The following is a 23,680-nucleotide window of genomic DNA, read 5'->3' on the forward strand; positions in this document are numbered from 1 at the left end:
CCTTTGCTGTATATTTTTATAATATTTATTTTTTTAATCTGGATTTTTTATTTTTATGTTTCCTGTTTTCATATTTGTTGTTCAATTGTTATATGCCATACAGTGTTGTACACTGTGACATGGATAGCTAATACAAATTTGACTCAATGGATAACAGATTCTATTATTATAACTAAAACCTGGAATTCAATCCAGTTTACTTATAAACAAAATAAAAGGATCTCTTCTCTCTATGAAACGAACCAGACTATAGTAAACCTTTTCACATAAAGCAACAAATGGGTCAAACATTATTTCTTCTTTCTCTACCTTCCAGTATCTATCTATATTTATTGTCCAAATAGTGTCTCCGCTTCTCTAAAAAAGCCATTCAGAGACATAATGCAGACGAACGCAAGATGACCTTATAAAACCACCTCTCCTTTTTGTAGAACTCTTGAATTTAGTTAACTCTGGACATGTATGAAAGGAAACAAATTTTCAAAAAGCTACACAATATTTCTTTTTATGAACTCAGGAGAGAGTTATTGTCTATTACTTACCCAAAAGAAAGATAGCATTGAATTTAAAGTAGTAGATTAAAAATAAGAAGTAAGAGGATAGAGCCCAGTTTGCAAAATCTACCTATTCGAATCTTAAATATTTTTTTCCTTTTCATTCAATAAATGTGTACACAACGGATGTATGTGTGTATCCTTATATGTATGTGTGTATGCGTGTATGTGTGTATATACATACATATATATAGCTAGCTGATGAGGCCAGAACAAGGCCGAAATGGTGCCATCCTAGTCTCTCTTAATGTTAAAATTTCAGCAAAAAACATGTGATATATACAGAATATAGTTGTCGGCTATGAATAAATTAACTGTCTTGAAATGGCCCTGGGTTGGGCCTAGAGGCAAAAAGGAGCTGTGACCTTCCTTCAATATACCAGGGTGATCCGACATAAAAAACATATAGCCCCTCCCTGGTACAGAGCTGAAGGGATCAGGTCTGGTAGCTCAGCTGTCAAATCCCAGTAAGGGTGTGGGTAGCTGATGAGGCCAGAACAAGGCCGAAATATGTGTGTGTGTGTGTGTGTGTGTGTGTGTGTGTGTGTGTGTGTGTATATATATATGAATGATGAGGCAGCAGCCATCTCGATCACCGGAACATAGATTAGAACATGGAGGTAGAGGGGGAGGGGCACAATGCAGTTCCAACACAGGGGACAAGGGGGGATTAGAACAGTGCAGACCCAAGACGAGGGCATGGGCAAAAAAATTGCAAGAGCAGACATGTACCACTATAGAAAGTTTCTATGTTCCGGTGATCAAGATGGCTGCTGCCTCATCATTCACATATATATATACACATACACACACACACACACAGTGATCCCCCGCTCGTTGCGAGGGTTCCGTTCCAGGACCCCCCGCAACGAGCGGGTTTTCGCGAAGTAGCGCTGTGGAAGTAAAAACACCATCTGCGCATGTGCAGATGGTGTTTTAAACTTCCGCAGCGCTAGCGAGGAGCCGAAGATTGGGGGGCGGGGGGGCTGTTTTAAAACATCGCCGCCGACATGGGGGGCTCGCTAGCACCCCCCCGAACCCCCAACCCGGGTTTGGGGGGGTGCTAGCAAGCCCCCCATGTCGGCGGGGATGTTTTAAAACACCCGCGCGGCTTTCCAATGAGTCCCGAAGACAAACGCAGAAGTTTGCCGTTTGTCTTCGGGACTCATTGGAAAGCTCCGATCGTTTTAAAACAGTTGCGCCGTTCTCCGCTGACTCCGGGCGAACTTCCCCGCTTTAGGAGTCAGCGGAAAACGGCACGCCTGCTTGGCTTCGCTCGCCGCTGCAGCCAACGCGCGCTACGATCTTCCGGGCCAGCCAGGCTCAGTCACGGAAGGCAGCTGCTTGGCCCGGGATGCTGGGCCGAGAGGAGCCGGGCTTGATCCGCTGAGCCTGGCTGGCCCGGAAGATCGTAGCGCGCGTTGGCTGCAGCGGCAAGCGAAGCCAAGCCGGCAGCAATGTCGCCGCCGCTGCAGCCAACGCGCGCTACGATCTTCCGGGCCAGCCAGGCTCAGTCACGGAAGGCAGCTGCTTGGCCCGGGATGCTGGGCCGAGAGGAGCCGGGCTTGATCCGCTGAGCCTGGCTGGCCCGGAAGATCGTAGCGCGCGTTGGCTGCAGCGGCGAGCGAAGCCAAGCCGGCAGCAATGTAAAAAAAAAATTGGGGGGGGGGGGGGAGGAACCACATGTTAAACTATAAATAGTGAAACAAAAGAATAAACTACTATTAAATACAGAAACAGCCATTTAAGTTAGATTTAAAAGAGAACCTGAAAAATTAATGAAAAATAGAATTACAAAGCTTTTTTACTAACTCATAATGAAAGATGGCATTCTTAAATATCAGTTGCTAAGGAACAATATTTAAACAGAACTCCTCCTTTTGCAATTCTGGAATTCATCTGGTCACCCTCTATGAGTCCAGAATGCTGGATTATATAGACTTTTGTTCTTATTCATTTATTACCCCTGTGGAAAGTTATTGCGTTTTATAGACATACGTATAGGCTATTTTGAATTTTCTGTATTAGTATTCAAACTAAATTTAAACCATTGCCATGTTATGGAAACCATAGCATAACAAAGTATGACCACCTGTACTATTACAATTACTGCTGATACTAATCAGAAGACTTTTAGTATTTATATTTAAAATTTCAGGAGCAAAATTATAAATATGAAGGGCAGTACATTGCAAGCAGTTGCCAGTACAATGAAAATATATTTCTATAATCCAAAGCAAAAACAGTTGCCAAACTAATATAGCTTGGGGAAACGGTTGGGAGAGAACAATTTCAGTCAGACAAACTTACCAGTATCAGTAAAAGACTGAATGTCAAATGTAAGATCAACACTCAGATTTTCAGAATTTTCAGTTTTCTTAAACACTAATCCAATCACCCACATTGTACGAAACTCTTCCCTGCAGAAAAATAGTAATTAAAGTCACAAAGGACAATAGAAAAACCCTAAAATATAACTTTTCGTAAATAACTGTTTCCAACATCATGGCAAACCTATTTTTCTTCCATGCCTAACCCATTTATCAAGTCTTTTTCAGCTCCTCTGAAAAATAAATAATAGCTTAACAGAAATGCATTTATGCCAACATAGACCTACTTCACCCAAGTGCACTCTGTAACTGTTCAACATTTAATGACTATTTAATGCAACAAACTTTAGGTTATACATAGTATCAAACAACCACTTCAACAACTTTGTCCCTTCATAAAGTAAGAACACATAAACTGTTTAAGTTTGAAATCCTATTCCATGGTCCAGTGATCATTAACAGGATTTAAAATGATGAATTTAGTGGTCCCCAACGTCTGAAAAGTTGGTAATCCCTGCCATGGTCTATTGCAGGTTTAGTAACTGGGAACTGCTTTTCTGCTTAAAAACATTAATATTTGCTAACAATGTAAAGTATAACAAATGGATAAATCTTAACTAAACTAGTTAAATAACGTTGGATGGGATAAACATAATAATAAATGTTGTGATTTTCGATATCCCACCAAAAATTGTATTGTTTACTTTTGTTTACATCTTACTCATTGAATAAGAGTTTGCACCCAAAAGTGAAGTTCTCTGCATAAAAGACTGCAAAAACCTTATGGGGGTAAATTAAAAGTATACAGTGGTACCTCTACTTAAGAACGCCTCTACTTAAGAACTTTTCTAGATAAGAACCGGGTGTTCAAGATTTTTTCCCCTCTACTTAAGAACCATTTTCTACTTAAGAACCCGAGCCTGGAAAAATTTCACAGCAAATTTGAGAGCAGCACGAAGGTCCAGTTTCCTGCCATTCCCCCTTTAATCCCGGCCATCTCGGGCTTTTCTGGGCTGCCAGAGGAGCCTTTCGGTGGTGCTTAAGGAGGCTTTGGCAGTCCAGAGAGGCATTTTCCTTTCTCTGGGCGCTTGGAGAGGGAATAAACCTCTGCCATCGCCCAGCGAAAAGATTCGCTCCCTTCGCTCTCGGCAGCCCAGAGTGAATAGAGCATTTTCCTTTCTCTGGGCACTGCTTCAGAGTCCCTCTTTTTTTTTGTTAAGCCTTAAAGTTTTGGATTTTTTTGATTCCCCTCAACTCACCTTCCTTCAACAGCGACTGTCCTCCTCCTCTTCTTCCTCCTCCTCCCACCCAAATCCGAGCTTTTATTTCTTTCCTAATGGGTTTGCACACATTATTTGCTTTTACATTGATTCCTATGGGCATAATTACTTCTACTTAAGAACGTTTCTACTTAAGAACCTGGTCACGGAACGAATTAAGTTCTTAAGTGAGGTACCACTGTATGTCCATTTGTGCAAAGTCTCACAGAATATCTCAAAATGTATAACAATGCAAGGCAAAATTTTAGACATGGTTTTGTGAACATCAGCATACAATCTCTTCTGTTACTTCTCTTACACGAGTGTTTGTGGGATAAAGATGATGCTAGAATATTTTTTGTAACTAGATCCACCTTCAGCTTTTGTACTACAATAAAGGTATTTTAAATCGTAACTGCATCTGCATATATTATCCCAATTGTAATCTTTTTCTGTCATTTTTTCTACTGTTCTATATTTCCTGTGAAGAACAAGAAACTGATTTTCTTCCAAGGCATAACCTAAATTAAGCTGTCAACCTTCTGACAAAGTTAATAGGAAAAACTGCTTTTTTTTCTTTTTAATAACATTTCTTCCAGTTGTTTTATAAAGTTTTAATTGCCTTACTTGTCAGGATTTTCTTTGGGTGCTGGGAATGACTGAGGATTTACATGAGCCAGTGTAATGAATTCATTCTTCTCCAAGCTTCCAACCAAAATACGGATTTTTGACTCTACTAAGCCAACCCTAAAAGATAACAGACAACATTGAATAATACAAGTAGTAAGTCAACTGGAATAAGTTAGAAGTATAATTGCTTGTGAATGAAATCTCAGAATATTTTTGTCAATGACAATATTCCCCATCATCTGATATTTTTCAGAAGAATTGCAGAACCTTTCTCATGGGTGGCAAGGTAGAGTTGTTGAAGATAAGCAAAAATAGTATTTTTCACAAGAGTGCATAAAAGAGCTATCTATAAACATTTTTTATTTCACAAATTCACAATTTTTAGAAAATGCTGATTAGGTTTATGGCATCCAATTTTCTAGGCTATTCTCCCCATCATCAGTTAAATATTTATTCCAGCACAGACAAAGTAAAGATTCTAGCTTTTTTTCTTCACTGGAAACTTTTGCTGAATTCTAGATGGGAAAAATCTGTTATTTACAGAACCTAGCTGTTTCAGAAGTTTTGGGAGAATAATAATATGGTAATCTTTGTGGATATGGCTGAAGTTCTCAGTGTTTTAATACCGCAACTAGGAAGTTGGTTGTTTGGAATTTTAAATTTTATTTATTTATTTTACAAATAACTCAAGGTGATGAACATACCCAACATACTTTCCACATCCTACTTTCCCCACAATAACAACACTGTGCGTCGGTGAGTTGGGCTAAGAGTGACTGGCATTAAGGTCAGCTAGTTGACTTTCATGGTCAAGATAGGACTTTAACTCTCAGTCTCTTGATTTCTAGCCTGATGCCCTAGCCACTGAACCAAATTTTATTTTTAATCTTTTTATTTTGGATTTTTTTATCATTCATAAGGTGGTCATAGCCTTTTTAGAACTGAGTAGCATTCAGATTTTAGGAAGTAAATTAATACAATAATCAATGAAGAAAAGTTATGCATACTTATGGAGCAATGATTGTTTTCTGTGAATTTGCCTCAATATATGATTGTGACATGTAGTTAGGTTGGTATCAAACATAATATTTGCTTAAGAAGCTATCAAACTCTGAACGAAGCATTATCTGGTAATGCTAGTTTTCTAAAGTTGATTTAGAGCCCTATCAAATAGAGAAAAGAATAATTTGATTAGAATAAGTTGCGTGAAGCCTGGCATTCAGACAAATCAGCCATCAAGAGACACACAGAGGTAAGCCATCTTTATACATCATTCAAAGAGACAGTAAAAAAAGCTAAGAAGGAAACAGAAAGATCAAAACACATTTTCTCAAAACCCAGATATGCAGGGATAAACACCAGACAAACACCAATCAAGCAGAAAACAATAGCCTACTCCTAATCAAAGAACTACCTAGCAGTAAGCCACACCCACACCAATACTGGCAGGGCAAACTTCATTAGCACTAATGATGTTACCTAATCAAGTAATGAAATAAGTTCAGAGAGCATCAAGATTCCACAAAAATGAGTATTGTGCTCCAGTTTTACATGGATTTTTTTTTCATTTTTCTTTTTAATTGAAAGTATTTTCTGTTGCAAGTTTTAACGGAGCAAATTTGCTTTGTTGGCAGCCTGAATAAAGTGGGGTGAGGATTTAAAATGAATATAATCCCACTCGAAATTAGTTTTATTAGCTCTGATTAGTGAAAACAGAAATAAATATAATTATCAAATGATCCCCCAGAATGATTTACCCAATTTTGCATAACACATTTTTATAACATGTGCTTATCAGCCAAACAATAAATAACTTTGTTGTTTCTGAGCTTCACCTATATTGATCATTTGCTCCTCAATAGGACAAAATAAGTCACAGACGTGGGTTACTGTGTTAAAAGTACAGTCATTTGCGGTATTCTGCTTAGACCAAATTATCTGGCCATAATTACAGAAGGATCACATTCAAATGCTAAAAAGATACAATATGATGGAGAATTTGACTTACCATTCTAATCGTTGTTTTTCTGTTGGTGCACTTGCTAGAAGTACAATATAATGCCTTTGAAAATAAAAAATAATAATATTCTAACTTTCTTTTGAAAATTTGATTTGTGTACTATTTTTCAACATGTATTGTATCTTCATATATTAACGTCTCCAGTTAACCTAGCATATCTGTAACCCTTTTAATCTCAAAAATCTGTCCAGAGTCTATAGTGGTTAATTTTATCAGTCAAAACAATGTTAACAAAATGAAAACACATCCCTACAAGTTGAAATAAAATGAGATTCAGATTATGTACTTAAAAACTTTACTAGAACTAAGAAATTATCTTTAGTTGAAAAAGATTGTTAGTATTCTAGTAGTCCATTATTCTGAAAATGAGTTCTAAAACAGAGCCATCTTCCCACATCTATATGGAGTATATTCAAGATAATTCAGAAATATTTTACATTTATGAGTCAGCAAACCATTTAAACTTCTACAAAAATCTCTGCTAAATATAATGGCCTCAACCCAGAACTCACTGAAAGCTTTGATGAGTATGCAGAACTGCTTCAGAAAACAAAAATAGCAACTGTGCCAGGAAAAGTTCACAGCAATTATCTGCCTCTACTGAAGTGAATTCGTTTGTGAGCATCTTTTGGGCTATCTACTGGAAGTTCTGTGAGAAATTTAATCGTTTTAACATACTGTAGGTTAATCATTTCTTGATGTGAATATCTACAGTGGGAGAGTGCACCCCTATATAAAAGTAAAGGTTTCCCTGTCCAGTCATGTCTGACTTTAGAGCATTATGCTCATCTCTGTTTCTTGAGTAAGGAAGCCAGTGTTGTCCTAAGACGTTTTCCATGCTTATGTGACCAGAATGCTATACGCCAAACTATATGGCTATACAGCACACAGAAATTTGGTTAGGATCGCTATAGTATAAAAAGAAAATAAACAAATGCAAATCATGGCATTTCTGACTTCCAGAACAGACTTAGAAAATTGTAGTAAGTGATATAAGTAATGAACAACATAGAACCTACTATCTAACTGTCGTCTCCAAATTCTGCTAGGCAAAATAAACTAGAAGCATCATTTGCTCTTAATGGCCTGCAAATATTATAATATTATATATTATATAATATTATATAATATTATATAAATTGTAAAGTAAATTCCATATGCAGAAAGTACCTTGACTAAAATAATGTGTGGTTTCCCATATAAATGATAGGATTTGTTCAAACTTCTTTTTCAGCAAAGTATACAATAATTAATTTGGAAACAGTCCCAGATAATCCTACTTTATGGGTGCTTAGTTTTGTTTTATAATTTTTATATATTTTAGGTTATAGTCTGATTTGTTAGTGAGCATCCAAGCTATTTCATATGAAATGAAAACTCTTTTTAACAATTAAATGTATCCTAAGCTTGTGCTTTTTTTAACCTTTTCTTAGCATGAGATAATTTGTATCTGAGGGATAGATGCTATTTTCTGATGGATTTTGCTTTAGGTACTTTGTTATGAAGTATAATCAAGTTCTGAGTTTTTTGTAGCAGAATACAGAAAAAAAATATTAGATTATTGCAACACCGTTAAATATTAATCAATCTGTACTTATTAAACTTGCATCTATCAATATTTGGAATTTGATCTTTTAATATAGTATCCTCTAGTTCCCATTGCAATTACTATTAGAATAGAATAGAATTCTTTATTGGCCAAGGAATTTGTCTTTGGTGTGTATGCTCTCAGTGTACATAAGAAAAAATAAAATACATTCATCAAGAATAATAAGATACAACATTTAATGATAGTCATAGATTATTTATAAACAATAAATCGTATTAGGAAACAAATAAAACAATATAAATTGTAAAGATACATTGTACAGTAAATTCCATATGCAGAAAGTACCTTGACTAAAATAATGTGTGGTTTCAGTAAGAACAGTACTATGGTAACCACCATATATTTTGGAGTATAAGATGCACCTTAGTTTTGGGGGAGGAAAACAAGGATGAAAAAAAATTGCTTCTGCCTCTCAGCAATTCGCCTCCCAGCAAACAGCATAGATGATATACACTGTCTGCTGTGAATTACTGTGCATGTGTACCTGGCCTACAGAAATAGCAAAGAATTGGAGAAATGTACATAATTGCACTATATTAATGCCAGAAAATTTTCTTATATGTAGTCACAACTCCTCCCAATTATTTAAATAGATCTACTCCAAACATGACTAAGTCAGAGTTTAACTCAGCTGCTTTATCTTAATATTAAACAGGACTCTTACACTTCAGATTATACTTGTACAGATGCTGTTAAAATTTATGTGGCTTTCTGGAAGTATACATTATTCTCTGCTATTTAAAAGAAGATACAGTAGCACTGGGGCTCTCCAGATCAAGCACTTATTTTAAAAACCTTCTTCATTTTGTTACGTTGTCTAGAACAGTGTTTCCAACCTTGGCAACTTGAAGATATTTGGACTTCAACTCCCAGAATTGTTTCAAAAGGCGACAGCCGGGCGGCGGGGCTTCTTGGTGGCCTCCCGAAAGCCGAACCCGGAAGTTCAGCAAAAGTTCGGATTTGGCGTTCGGGTTCGGGAGGACGCCGAGAAGCCCCCCGGCTGTTTCAAAAGGTGACAGCCGGGCGGCAGGGCTTCTCGGCGGCCATCGGAACCCGAACTTTTGCCGAACTTCCAGGTTCGGTGTTCGGGCGGCGGGTTCGTAAGATGGAAAAAGTTCGGAAGAAGAGGCAAAAAATTTCCGAACCCCGGATTCATATCTCGAATTGTTCGTATGGCGAGGGGTTCGTATCACGAGGTACCACTGTATACTACTGCATCTGATATGTCCTACAGTAGACACCGATCAATACAATTTCTGGACTTTAAATAAACTGAGTGAACAAACCCTTAAACTAACAACTACTACGCCATTGTGCATGATTAAAACCGTAGGGAAATTTATACCACCTACATGTTTGAACTATAGGCCGTGTAGTATTGAAGCACCAGCATCAACGCTGGTTTTTTTTTTTCTCTTTTCTTCCTTTTTCCTTTCTTATTCCTTTCTTTTATTTTTTCTTTTGTCCTCCCCCTCTTTTCCTCTTTCCTCTCCTCCTTCCCTTACCAATTTCTTTCTCTTTCATTTCCCTCTATCTGCTTTCAACCCTTTTGCCTTGCCCCTATCTTCCCCAGATGTTGATTACATTAGTGATAATGTATAATATATGTACTACTTTTGGGGTTTTTGGTTACCTTTTTTAATGTATATACTCAATAAATATTATTTTTAAAAAGGTTTTTGCAAAGTAAAATAATCAGAACTCACTTATCTTTTAGTAACAAAAAAAATTTGGGCAATATTTTTAACAATAAAAACTTATGGCAATGAATTACAAAATATATGGGAGATGAGATTTTATGTTACTGCAACATATTGAAGGATTAAATGATAAAATCTTATATTAAAAATGTTGATCATCCCTTACATTATGGCAGTTGGAAACACTGTCAGTATTAAGCAAAATATAAAAATCCAATAAAAATCCCTGGGGGGGGACCTCAAACAGAAGCTCAAAAGTAGTATTAGAAAGTATTACTTCACAGAAAGATTAATGGAAGCTTGGAATTAACTTCTAGCAGAAGTAGAGGATCAATCATTAGTAACCGATTTTAAACATACTTGGGATAACTGCACATCCATTATTCAATAAAAATTTATTTAAAAATAAAATAAAATTAATAACATATAAAATAGTAATTAAAGCAATTAATTAAAAAGAAAACTAAAATAAGTTCAAATGGCACACTCAATGGACTACTAGGTCTTTTTCTGCCATCACTTTTCTGTTTCTAATGAAATTATTAAATGTAGAAGAGAAGATAATTGGAGCTATTCCCATACAGAGGAATAACTAACCCAATTAGTTTTCTACAATTTATAATGCATGAATTAGAATTTTTTTAAAAACTCAGACACATTATAATGGTGGTCAGTCTTCTTTTAATAGTGGGAGGGATTGCATTAGGTACCAAATTCAGAGAAAAACAACAGTAAACTACTGCTGGGGAGTGAATATCTGTAACTGTAATAGATGGTACATAAAAATATACACATTTAAAAAATTTGTATATAGATTTTATATATATTTTAAAAAATAAGTTATATCTTTTCTTTAAAAAATAGCTATAGCACTTAGATTTGTATACTGCTTCACAGGAGTTTATAGCACTATTTGACTGGTTTACAATGTTGCTGCCTACTATCTGGATCCAGGATCGTACTCCAGACTATGAGTAGAGTTAGCTTGCAATACTACCTTCTAATCACTGTGCCATCAGTGTCACAGTGGCTCCTGACTATTCACTTAATTTAACTATTTCCCATTATATTACTCCAATCTCTAACAACTTATCTGCAAAACCCTAAAAATCCCAAGAGATTATAGAGACGATTTACTAATTTTTAGAACTCACATATATATTTCATACTGTTGAATAAAATAAATTCCTATTTCTCCTAGAAGACATTTAATTTAGTTAAGACTGTGTGTGATCAATTCAGCATTTGTCTCTTTCAGCAATGCTATTCAATTTACCAGTTGAAATCATAACACTAAGTACAAGAATGTTAAGAGATTAATATATTCAGAAAGCATCTTTCATACCATAAAATACATACTTGTATTTTTGAAAGAAGTTTGGCGCTTCAAAAAGTTTGGACCACTCTGCCTTACTCAGCAAAATTTCATCTGTGATAGCAAGACCTGAATTACAAAAACACATATTCAGCTTTTTACACATTTTATCTGTTTGAACATAAATTTGTAAATTACAATGGCTAAGATTAATATTACATTTAAAAATCTTCATTATGAGGGCTTTTTCAGTTTATTATTTAAAATGATCAACAAAGTATCAGAACTTTGTACTTAGAAGCATATATTCTACTCAGTTTGCTGTGTAAGATTTCAACAAAAACTTATTTGCTTTGCACTCAAGCTCTTGAAAATCAGAAAACCTAGGGATTAAATTTGGTGCAATTATGTTTTCATGTCATTAAGATGAGTAGGAGTTATATATGATCAGGTATTTAAAACCAAATTGCACTATGGCTAAAATAATTAACTGAAAGATTTGCTGCCAGTTGAAAGTTTACTGTTCTTAGGATATACGTTGTGATATGTAATTACTACATCTGAAAACATACCAATTGTAGGTAGGAGCTCCTAGAATATTTTAGAAAGCAATAACTGGATAAAAAACCAAACTCAATTATTTTCCATTTGGGAAATGTTCTTCCTAAGTTTCAGTATTTGTGAAATCCATAAATTCATAACTTACTATTCATTAAGTGCTTGGCTCTATTATCCATTTAGAGCAGGGGTGTCAAACTCAAGGCTTAGACCTGGATTTTGGAGCCACCCAGGAAACAGCGATGGTGGCCTGCAGTTCCTCTACCAGCGAAAACGCAGGGAAGGGGGGGCTGAAAACAGAGCTCGGGAGCCTGTTTTCACTGGCAGTGTTCAGGCCACCAGAGGTTTCCCCAACATGAATTATGTCAATCTGGCCACACCCAACTTGGTCATACCCATCCTGCCTCCCCCCTCGAAGTTAAACACAAGTTGATGCAGCTTCAATGAAATCGAGTTTGACACCCCTGATTAAGAGCATATATGTAGGGCAGAATTTAAAACTTCAGGAATAGATCTTCAGAATTGCTTACCTTGCTTAAATTCTTCAACCATGACCATACGTGTAGAAACTGACACATTGTAGGTAGAGTTCTGCTGGGGATATGCTGGTGTAATTATAGGCATAAGATGGTACCTATCACTGGGATTTACCTATACATAACAACAGCCAATCAGTTTTCTTCAATCACATTCAAGTTAAAAAAATGTGGATCTGTCCATTGAAAAAAACTTCAAAATGATTATTCTGGCAAGAACTAGTAACCATGAATCATATTAAATAGTTAAACAATTTCAAACATAAATAATGGCCAACAAAATGTATTTTGTTTTAGCAATTGAAAAAAAAGTCTATATTATGATCATAAAACTGAATTACTACTTCAATAATACTGAAGAATGTTGAATTACCTGGTATTAATCTAGGTAGAATAATATTGATGAACCTGGTGGCACATTACTACTTGGATCTGCTTTGTAATATGTAATCCAAATTTTATTGTAGTATAAATTAAGAAAAAGGCCAATTTTATTTTTTTTAAAAACACAAACAAAAAAAGACTAAGCACCCACAGGATCATAGGTTTTTAATGTATCTTTTATTTAGAACAGTTTGTTTGTTGAAGGAATAGCAAATGCATTTCAGTATTTTTAAAATTTCATTTTTAGACTTGAAACCCTATTATTTCCTTACATTTGTTTTACTTATCTTTTAGAGTACACATTGTTATTGTGCCAAAAGGTAACAAGGCAATAGGAATGGTAAGCATAACATAACATTTAATACGGGCTTTTATTAAAGTAAACTATTTATTGTAAACAAAAATTGTAGAGTCTTCACATACACCCATTTTGCTTGTTTTGGTGAACCAAACGAGCTCCGATTCCATGTGCTCTGCAGAATAGGTCTTAAATCCAGCAGGGATTTCAGCAAGTCCCAAATTCAAATGAGATAACAACATACAATAGGGAGAAAATATTCTCTTTTTTTAAACCTCTTGTGTAAACCATACAGAAAACCAATAAATTGTCCAGGAGTATATCAGCCTACAGCACTACTGAACTAAGGGAATGTGGAGCTGGTTAGGACTGGGTTTTTTAAAAAAATCACTGGGAATGCCATGAAAGTCACTCTTGAGTTTTCTAATGGAATAATTGAAGAATAGAAAACCATGCTCACAACCATCCACAGGAAAAAAGGTATTGTAAGCAACTGCCCATTAGCAACTGGGCCCTCATGGAATAGTTTCTAATAAAACTATGGATCATTAACACTTAATTTTCAAATTGTATGTTGGAGTGAACAGATGTAACTTTAAACCTGAAGCAGAGTTACATTTTAAGGCTCATCACTGGTGAATTTTTACCAACTGAGGGCAGACTAGAGCAGATTTGAAGTGTAATCCAGGACAAAAAGTAACCATAATCTATATGTTACAAAGAGCAAGAAGTTCTGAAAAACTACTTAATGTTTGAATTTGTAATGAATAGGTTCTCAGGGGTTTCATTACTTTGGTTTACTTTACAGTTTGAACTTATATGGGGAAAAAATAATACACTAACCCTTGGGTCCCATACAGGCAAATTAAGATTGCATTCTTCTGGCTGTTTCAATAGCACTGGATTTGGCCATTCCCTGTTTAGAGAGATTGTAGCACTGAGTAAGAAAAGTACTTATTATAAAGCAAACAAGCATGTTTGAATGTGAGCTTTTATTTGATACAGATGCAGTATTAGCTGAAACTTTTTTCAAAAGAAATCTCTCTACTTTTACTTATTAAGGAATGTTATTTCCTTAATTTAAAAAAATTATCAGGCCACAGAGTCAGCAAATGCCATTTTAAATAAGTCACTCCCCCCATTAATCTTTAAGTGGTTTATGTGGGGGTATATAGTTATACTATCTGTTTATGGAAAACATTATTTTAACATTTATAATCCCTTTCTCATACCAGAATGGATAAGAGCTGCCATCAGAGGTATGAATGATAGGAACACTTTACATTACTTGGCAAATAAACACAGCGTTTGTCTGTTAGTTGTCTCCTCAAGAAGAGTGCCTTGATCATTTCAAAATGAAATTCGTATGTAAATTAACCAATATATTATGTTTTAATGAGTTAACTAACTTTAATAATTCTATTATTCTACTCAGTCAAAAAGTGTTTCTTCTGAGAAGCAAATTTCAACACAAATCTGAAATGTCCACATATTTTATGCACACCATTCCTTCCATCTTACTCAATAAAGTTTCCAGCATAAGGCAATGGTGTATATGTGTAAAGTACCACAATGTTTTATGTTTAATTCTGACCTATACAGCTATTATTGGTCATTCCAGTTCAAACAATATTATAAAAATTAAACCCAACTTTAAGGATGACCATGAAGACAGTGATTATGGGTTTTTTCTGATCATAGAGCATTATTTTTATTAAGAAATAATGAAATTGTTCCTAGCGGTACCTGGAATTATTTTAGTCTCACCCACCTGTAAAAAAGTCTTTGAGGGGAAGGCTTAAAAAACATTCAGACCACAATTAAGCATCTCAATTATTCCATGAAATATGTAGCATGGAAATTACATCATGCATGGTCATTGTGGACTAACTATCCTTCATTAAGGGCTTTAATACTACTGCATCAAACCATTTAGGCTACATGTTTGTGTAACCCCCCCCCCCCCCCAATCAATTAAAATTAAAATGGATGACATTATAAGCCAGGAGCACTTAGGCTTACAAAGGCCATGTTTGTTTTAGTTTAAAAGCCTTATACAATGTAAACAGAAGATCTATACTTGCAGCTATAAAATAAATTTTAGCAATTGGAAACTCTGCTACAATGTCTTCCAATCTCTTGGGAGAATAAATGCTCCTTTACGTGAAACTCTAAACCTGACACCATCTGAATAAATGCCATACAAACAACACTAAAATTCAGGGTCTATAATAATTTTTATTTTAGTGTAATCTAAAGAGACATACCATTTAGAAAATACCAAGAAAAATTTATGTACAAGAGTTGATGCTATTGCATTTGGATAAAGCTGGCAAGTTCTTGCTACTAGCATAGCCCAGGAAACTCCACCAAGGAAACCTAGTATATTGGAATAGATGTTGTGCCCTGTTGTTTAAAGGGGAAAAGAGAGTTACTTTTAGTTACTTTCATTCAATAGCACAGTATCCTTTAAAAAAACACTAGTTTCATACGACTCTACTTACGTTTGGCCCACAGTTTGATAGCTCTCAGTGTTAACCTGAAATTGTCAATGTTTGGTACTAGATGGAGAATTTCATCAGTTACTCTGCAACCTGAAACACAAAAGCAAAATAAATCCCATCATAATCTTATTTTTCTTCCAAATACTTGGAAATTTTGTCATAAGATAATGCTAAACTCTAATGTCTAGCTCTGAGGTTCTGTATTTGTAATCTAATGCATATATCCACAAAATAATACACAAACTGATACTCAAACTCAAGTTTGTAATTCTTAAGTTCAAATGGAAACCATTATACACAAGCCCAAACAATTTTGTTATTGGGCAGGCAAAAATCATGATAAATGAAGCCTAAATAAAAGTACAGTAATACCTCATCTTACGAACTTTATTGGTTCCAGGACGAGGTTCGTAAGGTGAAAAGTTCGTAAGATGAAACAATGTTTCCCATAGGAAACAATGGAAAAGCCAATAATGCGTGCAAGCCGATTAGGAAAATCCAAAACATTAAGGCTTTAAAAAAAAAAGCTGCCGGCAGACGAAGCTGAGGCGAACGGAGTGGGGGGGAGGGAAACCCATGGAGATCCAGAGGGGAGAATGGGGCAGGAAAGAGTGGAGAAAAACGGAGGAAACCCATGGAGATCCAGAGGGGAGAATGGGGCAGGAAAGAGTGGAGAAAAACGGAGGAAACCCATGGAGATCCAGAGGGGAGAATGGGGCAGGAAAGAGTGCAGAAAAACGGAGGAAACCCATGGAGATCCAGGGTGGAGAATGGGGCAGGAAAGAGTGCAGAAAAATGGAGGAAACCCATGGAGATCCAGAGGGGAGAATGGGGCAGGAAAGAGTGCAGAAAAATGGAGGAAACCCATGGAGATCCAGAGGGGAGAATGGGGCAGGAAAGAGTGCAGAAAAACGGAGGAAACCCATGGAGATCCAGGGGGGAGAATGGGGCAGGAAAGAGTGCAGAAAAACGGAGGAAACCCATGGAGATCCAGAGGGGAGAATGGGGCAGGAAAGAGTGCAGAAAAACGGAGGAAACCCATGGAGATCCAGAGGGGAGAATGGGGCAGGAAAGAGTGCAGAAAAATGGAGGAAACCCATGGAGATCCAGAGGGGAGAATGGGGCAGGAAAGAGTGCAGAAAAATGGAGGAAACCCATGGAGATCCAGAGGGGAGAATGGGGCAGGAAAGAGTGCAGAAAAACGGAGGAAACCCATGGAGATCCAGAGGGGAGAATGGGGCAGGACAGGGTGGGAAAAAACTGGGAGGAACTCAAGTCTGGAGGTGGGGCATCCCAGCGGCCGGCGGCAGGTTCGTAAGGTGAAAAAAGTTCGTAAGAAGAGGCAAAAATATTCCGAACTCTGGGTTCGTATCTTGAAATGTTCGTATGACGAGGGGTTCGTATCATGAGGTACCACTGTACTAGGCATAATACACAGATGTGTAGTATTTGCGGCAACTTATTTCCCAAAAGTTATTTCTCCAAAATGTACTACTACTTAACAGATAAGACAAATGTGTATTCTTATGCAAGCTAAATAATAAGCTAACATCCCAACAGAGAGCTGCTATTCTTCAAAGGATTGTTTACCACTTTCATACCCCCCCAAGCCATGTCATCTAAAAAAACCCTTTTTCATTTTACCACAAATTACTTAGATTGATGGGGACATGAAACAAATGGTCCCAACTTCTTAAATCCTCTGCCCTATGTCTTTTTGCAATACATTACACAACTTTTATAGTTAAGATAAATCTTCAGAAGAATGAGAAATAATTTAATGTCATCTGGCTAAAGAATTAATTGTGAAAAACATTTACTGTATGGAATTAAGATCAGAAACCATTATGAAAAGTCACTCACTTTCTTTTTATTCCACAAATCTAAAATAAACTCACCATTAAGACTTCGTATGCATCTAATGTCTAAATTTTTAAGTAGACTATCATCTCGAAGGTCTAGGTCTTCAGGAATAGTTTGCAGTGCTAATCTGGCAAACAAGATATCAATCTAAACAAAAATAAATAAGATAAAATAAGCTCTCAATCATATTATCCCATTTGCTGACAAAATATTACAAAGCTGCAGTTTTTAGGGGCATTCTAACGTAATTTTATTACAGGGTTTTCTCAACCATAATAATCAGTAATTTTCATAATGCATTTTGCAGCTTTGAGGTAGAAATTTAAACAGAAGATACTTTATTTCCTAATAAAACCTATTACACACAATGCTTGCTTAATTTATCATTTATTCAATGACCCTCAAATTTTGCTACAAGTTATAGCCATTACAGCACCCCCATGATCACCTGATTACAATCTGGAGTCTTGGCAATCAGCCTTCAATAGGCTTATTGAGTGGGGAGTCCTCAACTTACAACCATTCATTTAGTGACCGTTGGATGTTATAGAGGCACAAAATGAAGAGTTACGACTAAATGCCTGAGGTTATAGCTGTTGCAACATTACCATGGTCAGATCCTCAAAATTTGGCCAGTTAGCAGCCTGCTTGTATTTATGTATGAAGAAACATTGCAACACCCCCACCTGCTAATATACACTTTTGGGTTCCCGCACTCTGCAACTCCTGACATCCCTAGCTGGCCTTTGCTTTCCACTTGCTCCCACTGCTGACCAAGCATGGGCCTCTGAAAGGCAGCTGCGGGCATTTTTCTATTCTTTAGTCTTTCACTGTCCTTTACTCTTTTGCTTTTAAATCAGTCTTGTGACACTCTTTTCTTCTCTCACATCCCGAGTATAGTGCATTCAGATATTCTGAGTACAAAGTTCAAGAAGCTTTGCAGTTAATTTCACATCATGATTGCAAATAAAATTATGCATGAAGAAAGTCTTCAGAAGGAGAGATTTCACTCCTTACTACTTCAGTAAATAAACAGATTTCCTATTAAATGAATTTATCTCATATTAAAGTGTGTTTCTGGCATTTCTATAGGTTTGGTACTACTTGTTGCTTTTAGAGCACTACCTAATATAGGATCAGGTTATTTAAAGGACAACAGTAGCTTCTGCTCATCCATCAGATCTGGAAGAATTGGTGTGTCCCAGTAGCAGTGAGAAAACAATGTCTTTTAGCAACTCCAAGGACGTGTACCTTTGTTACATGCCCTATGGAACAGTCTTCCTCTTCAAACACATTTGCAAGGCCATAAAAATCTGGTCCCACAAGTAATTTGGCTCAATGCCATGTAAGGCTTTATAGGTCATAACCAACACTTTGAATCGTGTCCAGAAACCAATCGGCAACCAATGCAGTCCACGGAGTGCTGGAGAAATATGGGCATACCTAGGGAGGCCCATGACCACTCATGCAGCTGCATTCTGCATAATTTGCAATTTCTGAACACTCAAAGGTAGCCCTATGTAGAGAGCATTGCAGTAGTCGAACCTCGAGGTGATATGGGCATGAGTGACTGTGAATAGACTCCCTGTCCAAAGAGGGATAATTTGTGTTGTTTTAATATAATTCTCTGCTTTTGTTTCTTTGCTGCCCAAAATTACCTGGACCGTTGGCCAGAAATATAAATTGGATGGATGGATGGACAGATAAGATTCTTATAACTGAAGCCATATGTACTCTGACCTAAAAAACGCCATCCATAGGAATCTTACAAAAAACTAAAGCTTCTTGTGACAATATGTATGGTTGGAGATCAAGTTCCCTCTTTCTGTCTTGAAGGCTTTGTTAAAGGAATTGGGATACCTCTTCCCTCAATGGGCCTATTATCAGATCCATAACAGTGGAAGGTTCTATTTCCTTGAAACCTAGGCCTTGTCTTCTAATACAGTGATTCCTCTCAACTGGGAGAATCATGGTGTCCTTTGAGAACAAGTGTGACTTTATTCTTTTCTAAAGAGCAGATGTGTAACATAATAAGAAAAAAGATTTAATTTACCTCTATTCCATCAAAACACAATTTAATAACAGGAACAAATGCTTCTTCAACAGCCTGAAAAATAAGCATTTTGCAATGAGAAATATTCATTCTATGCTGAAACAAAGCTACAGATTGTCCTAGACTTTCAACTGTTTGTTCAATGACCATTTCAAGTTATGGCACTGCTGAAAGGACTTACAACCAATCTCCAAAGTTATGACTGTTGCAGTACTTCCGCAGTCATATTCAAAATTTAGATATATGTCTGTTCTTAGGACATCAGTGGTGCCTCAAGTCTCCTTCTTCTACCTATCTCTTTCCCATCCACGTCCTTTTGGTCCTCTGCACTCTGTGGCCCCTGATGCCCTAGATAACTTTTACCATCTTCCTGCTCTGGCTGCTGACCAATTATACCTAGCCTGGTCCTTTAAGAGGTAACCGCTGACCACATAAGGCTTTCTTCCAAAGATCATACATGGCAGTTTTTCCAGGAGACCTGGGGAAGATTGGCTCAAATGGTCCCTTGTGAAGAGCCAGGGCATGCATTGTCAGCAGCTAGTACAAGATAGAAAAGGTCAGCTGGGGATATGGCGTGCAAGGCAGCAAGTTTCTTAAAGCAAAAAGATTTGGATGCAGCAGCTGGGGCTTCCGAAGACACAGTGACTTTGTGCTACTTGGTTCCTGGGGTATGGCAGATCTGCATCGTGCTACTGGGCTTTCCCAAGACATGGCAACCTTGCACCATACTGCTGGGCTGGATTGTGACAAGTGACCTTTCAGAGACAGCTGTATTTTGCACTGTGATATGGCTCAGAGGTTTCTTGCATTCCCAGAACCGTGGTATACTAAGAAGCCATTGGCCTAAAGTGTGGCAAGCAACCCCAGAGCCATGAAGTTCTGTGACCACTTGCAGCACCACAAAGCAAGGTTCAGAGCAGCCAAAAGGGCAGACATATACGAAAGATAGACCGGGGAGATGGAGGGGAGTTGGAGGAAGTCTCTTACTTTACCAAGGCTCAAGGCTGAGAGGGACTAAGCCAAGAATGGATTGGGGTGGATCCTTAGCCAACAATTGATGGAAATAGCTTCACAAAACAATAGGAAGCATCAGAATTATCACCGCTGAGTGATGCAGTCACATGATGTCACACGTTATGACTGCATCACTTAGTGATGGAAATTTTGCTCTCAACTGTGGTCCTAATCAAGGACTAAGGAGATGAATAAGATTTGTCTCGAGTCCTACTGTTTCTAATTCTATAATAAATATCAACAAAACAATTAAAAGAACTATTTCTCCACTATTGGAGGATATTGCAAAACTATCATTACTTCATTATGCACTACAGAATAAACTTTTTAAATTGTTTCTTTTGGATTTATAAAGTTTATAAATTAAAAGAATCTGCATACCCGTAAGTCTTTGACTTCTTCCTGTAATTTCAGTTTTTCATAAAATGAGGTGAAAAAATCACTCCTGTCAACATGCCTTGGTGCCACACATAATGCATCAATGTCTGCACCTAAAACAAGCAGCCATAAACTGTTAAATATAACATAAACTGCCAAAATGTCAAGGCTGAAATGTTCACTTTAAATAGCAATATTCTTTAGTATAATATATTCAAGAACACTGGACAACATTCACCATGATTTTCTTGTTAATTTGAATGCATACTTTCAAATCTACCATTTACAATCACCCTGAATAATCTAATTGTCAGTTACATTTCTAATTTCCCCAACTTTAAGATAGAATAAACAATTCAAAACATAAAATTTAATATTCTCTATAATTTTGCATCTTATTTCTTCTAGTGAAGGAATGTTATTTTTAATTCAACATTTAAGTAAATGTTTCATAATATGCATACCATTTAACTAAAATAAGACATATTTTTCATTCTCCAAATACATAGTATTTTAAAGAGAATATGTTTTAAAATTAATGAAGTGTATAAATGTTATATAATTTAATGCTAGATTCTATTCACTTACATAGAATTAACTGAGCAGAACCAATAGTTTATATTAGGGCTACTTTTCCCTGAAAGTGTGAAAAACTGCTTCAGAGCTTCCTGAGCCTCAGGGCTGATCACAAAATGCTGCACTGATATCAAAGACAGAAGAAGGGCTCACGTTTTGGGGATCTTCTTGTAGATTTTAAAGATGAAAATAGGAGATCTCTTTGATTACAAGAAATCCTTGAGAAATCTCCAAAACACAAAAGCAATACACAAATCTAGACTACAAAGTATTTAACTATCACCAAGCCATGGCAGCATACCCATGCTGATTTTTGAAGAATTATATTATTATTATTATTATTATTATTATTATTATTATTATTATTAATTATTATTATTATTAATTAGATTTGTATGCCACCCCTCTCCGGAGACTCACAGCAACAAAACACAGTACAAATCCAATAGTTAAAAAACAGTTTAAAACCCTTAATATAAAAACAGTCATACATCCCAGAAAGACCAAACATAAAACAAAACGGCCCCGGGGAATCAATTTCCCTATGCCTGGCGGCAGAGGTGGGCTTTGAGAAGTTTGTGAAAAGCAAGGAGGGTGGGGGCAGTCCTGAGCTCCGGGGGGAGTTGATTCCAGAGGGTCGGTGCTGCCCCTGGGTCCCGCCAGACGACATTGTTTCGTTGACGGGACCTAGAGAAGGCCAACTCTGTGGGACCTAATTGGTCGCTGGGATTCGTGCGGCAGAAGGCGGTCCCAGAGATATTCTGGTCCGATGCCATGAAGGGCTTTATAGGTCATAACCAACACTTTGAATTGTGACCAAAAACTGACCAATGCAGACTGCAGAGTGTTGGTGTTACATGGGCATATCTGGGAAATCCCATGATTGCTCTCGCAGCTGCATTCTGCACAATCTGAAGTTTCCAGACACTCTTCAAAGGTCCAAGTAGAGAGGATTACAGTAGTCGAACCTCGAGGTGATAAGGGCATGAGTGGCTGTGAGCAGTGACTCCCGGTCCAAGTAGGGCCGCAACTGGTGCACCAGATGAACCTGGGCAAACGCCCCCCTCGCCAGAGCCGAAAAATGGTTCACTAATGTTAGCTGTGGATCAAAGAGGACGGCCAAGTTGCGGATCCTCTCTGAGGGGGTCAGGGTAATGGACGGACAGATGGAATTGTCCTTGGGCGGCAAAACCCACAGCTACTCTGTCTTATCAGGGTTGAGTTTGAGTCTGTTGACACCCATCCAGACCCTAACAGTCTCCAGGCACCGGCACATCACTTCCACTGCTGATGATACCTCACCCCATGCCCCTGGATGAATTCACCCAGTGGTTTCATGTAGATATTAAATAGCAGGGGGGAGAGGACCAACCCCTGAGGCACCCCACAACCTCGAGGTTTCTTCATTTGTTGTAGGTCAACCTCTGATCCCCCACTAACACTGACTGCGACCGACCGGAGAGGTAGGAGAACTACTGAAGGACAGTGCCTCCCACTCCCAACCCCTCCAGCCGGCGCAGAAGGATACCATGGTCGATGGTATTGAAAGCCGCTGAGAAGTCAAGAACCACCAGGACAGAGGATAAACTCCTGTCCCGGTCCTGCCAGAGAACATCCATCAACGCGACCAAAGTAGTTTCCGTGCTGTAGCCAGGCCTGAAACCCGACTGCTGAGGGCCTAGATAATCGGCTTCTTCCAAGGACCGCTGGAGCGCCGCCACCTTCTCGACAACCTTCCCCATAAAGGGAAGGTTGGAGACTGGACGATAGTTGTTGAGAATGGCTGGGTCCAAGGAAGGCTTCTTGAGGAGGGGGCGCACAAGTGCCTCCTTGTAGGGATCCGGAAAGGACCCCCTCCCCAAAGAAGCGTTGACAATCTCCTGGACCCAGCTCCATGTCACCTCCCTGCTGGCCGAAACCAGCCAGGAGGGACACGGATCCAGCAAACAGGTGGTGGAACTCACAGCTCCAATGGTCTTGTCCACTCCATCAGGAATTTCTGATGAAGAATGCATCAACTTTACAATAGGTGCATCATTCTTCATTGTTCTGGCAAAAATACCAAGAATAAAAACTATTGTATACTTCATTGTAAGACA

General features: G+C 37.6%; 1 protein-coding gene across 2 annotated transcripts in view; it reads right to left on the minus strand.

Moving 5' to 3' along the window:
* Positions 1-23,680, minus strand: part of PAPOLA (poly(A) polymerase alpha) — a 54,376-nt gene that overhangs the window by 8,067 nt on the left and 22,629 nt on the right. For both annotated transcript variants that reach the window (XM_070752661.1, XM_070752650.1), the window contains exons 5-15: positions 21,009-21,118; positions 19,614-19,667; positions 17,596-17,707; positions 15,698-15,787; positions 15,461-15,599; positions 14,037-14,109; positions 12,506-12,626; positions 11,462-11,546; positions 6,782-6,835; positions 4,771-4,890; positions 2,865-2,974 (exon numbers count right to left, since the gene is read on the minus strand). In XM_070752661.1, coding sequence (XP_070608762.1) covers positions 2,865-2,974; positions 4,771-4,890; positions 6,782-6,835; positions 11,462-11,546; positions 12,506-12,626; positions 14,037-14,109; positions 15,461-15,599; positions 15,698-15,787; positions 17,596-17,707; positions 19,614-19,667; positions 21,009-21,118 — 1,068 coding nt within the window. The remainder of the gene's footprint in view (positions 1-2,864; positions 2,975-4,770; positions 4,891-6,781; positions 6,836-11,461; positions 11,547-12,505; positions 12,627-14,036; positions 14,110-15,460; positions 15,600-15,697; positions 15,788-17,595; positions 17,708-19,613; positions 19,668-21,008; positions 21,119-23,680) is intronic.

This window comes from Erythrolamprus reginae, chromosome 1 (assembly GCF_031021105.1).
Source record: "Erythrolamprus reginae isolate rEryReg1 chromosome 1, rEryReg1.hap1, whole genome shotgun sequence".
NCBI classification, from domain to species: Eukaryota; Metazoa; Chordata; class Lepidosauria; order Squamata; family Dipsadidae; genus Erythrolamprus; species Erythrolamprus reginae.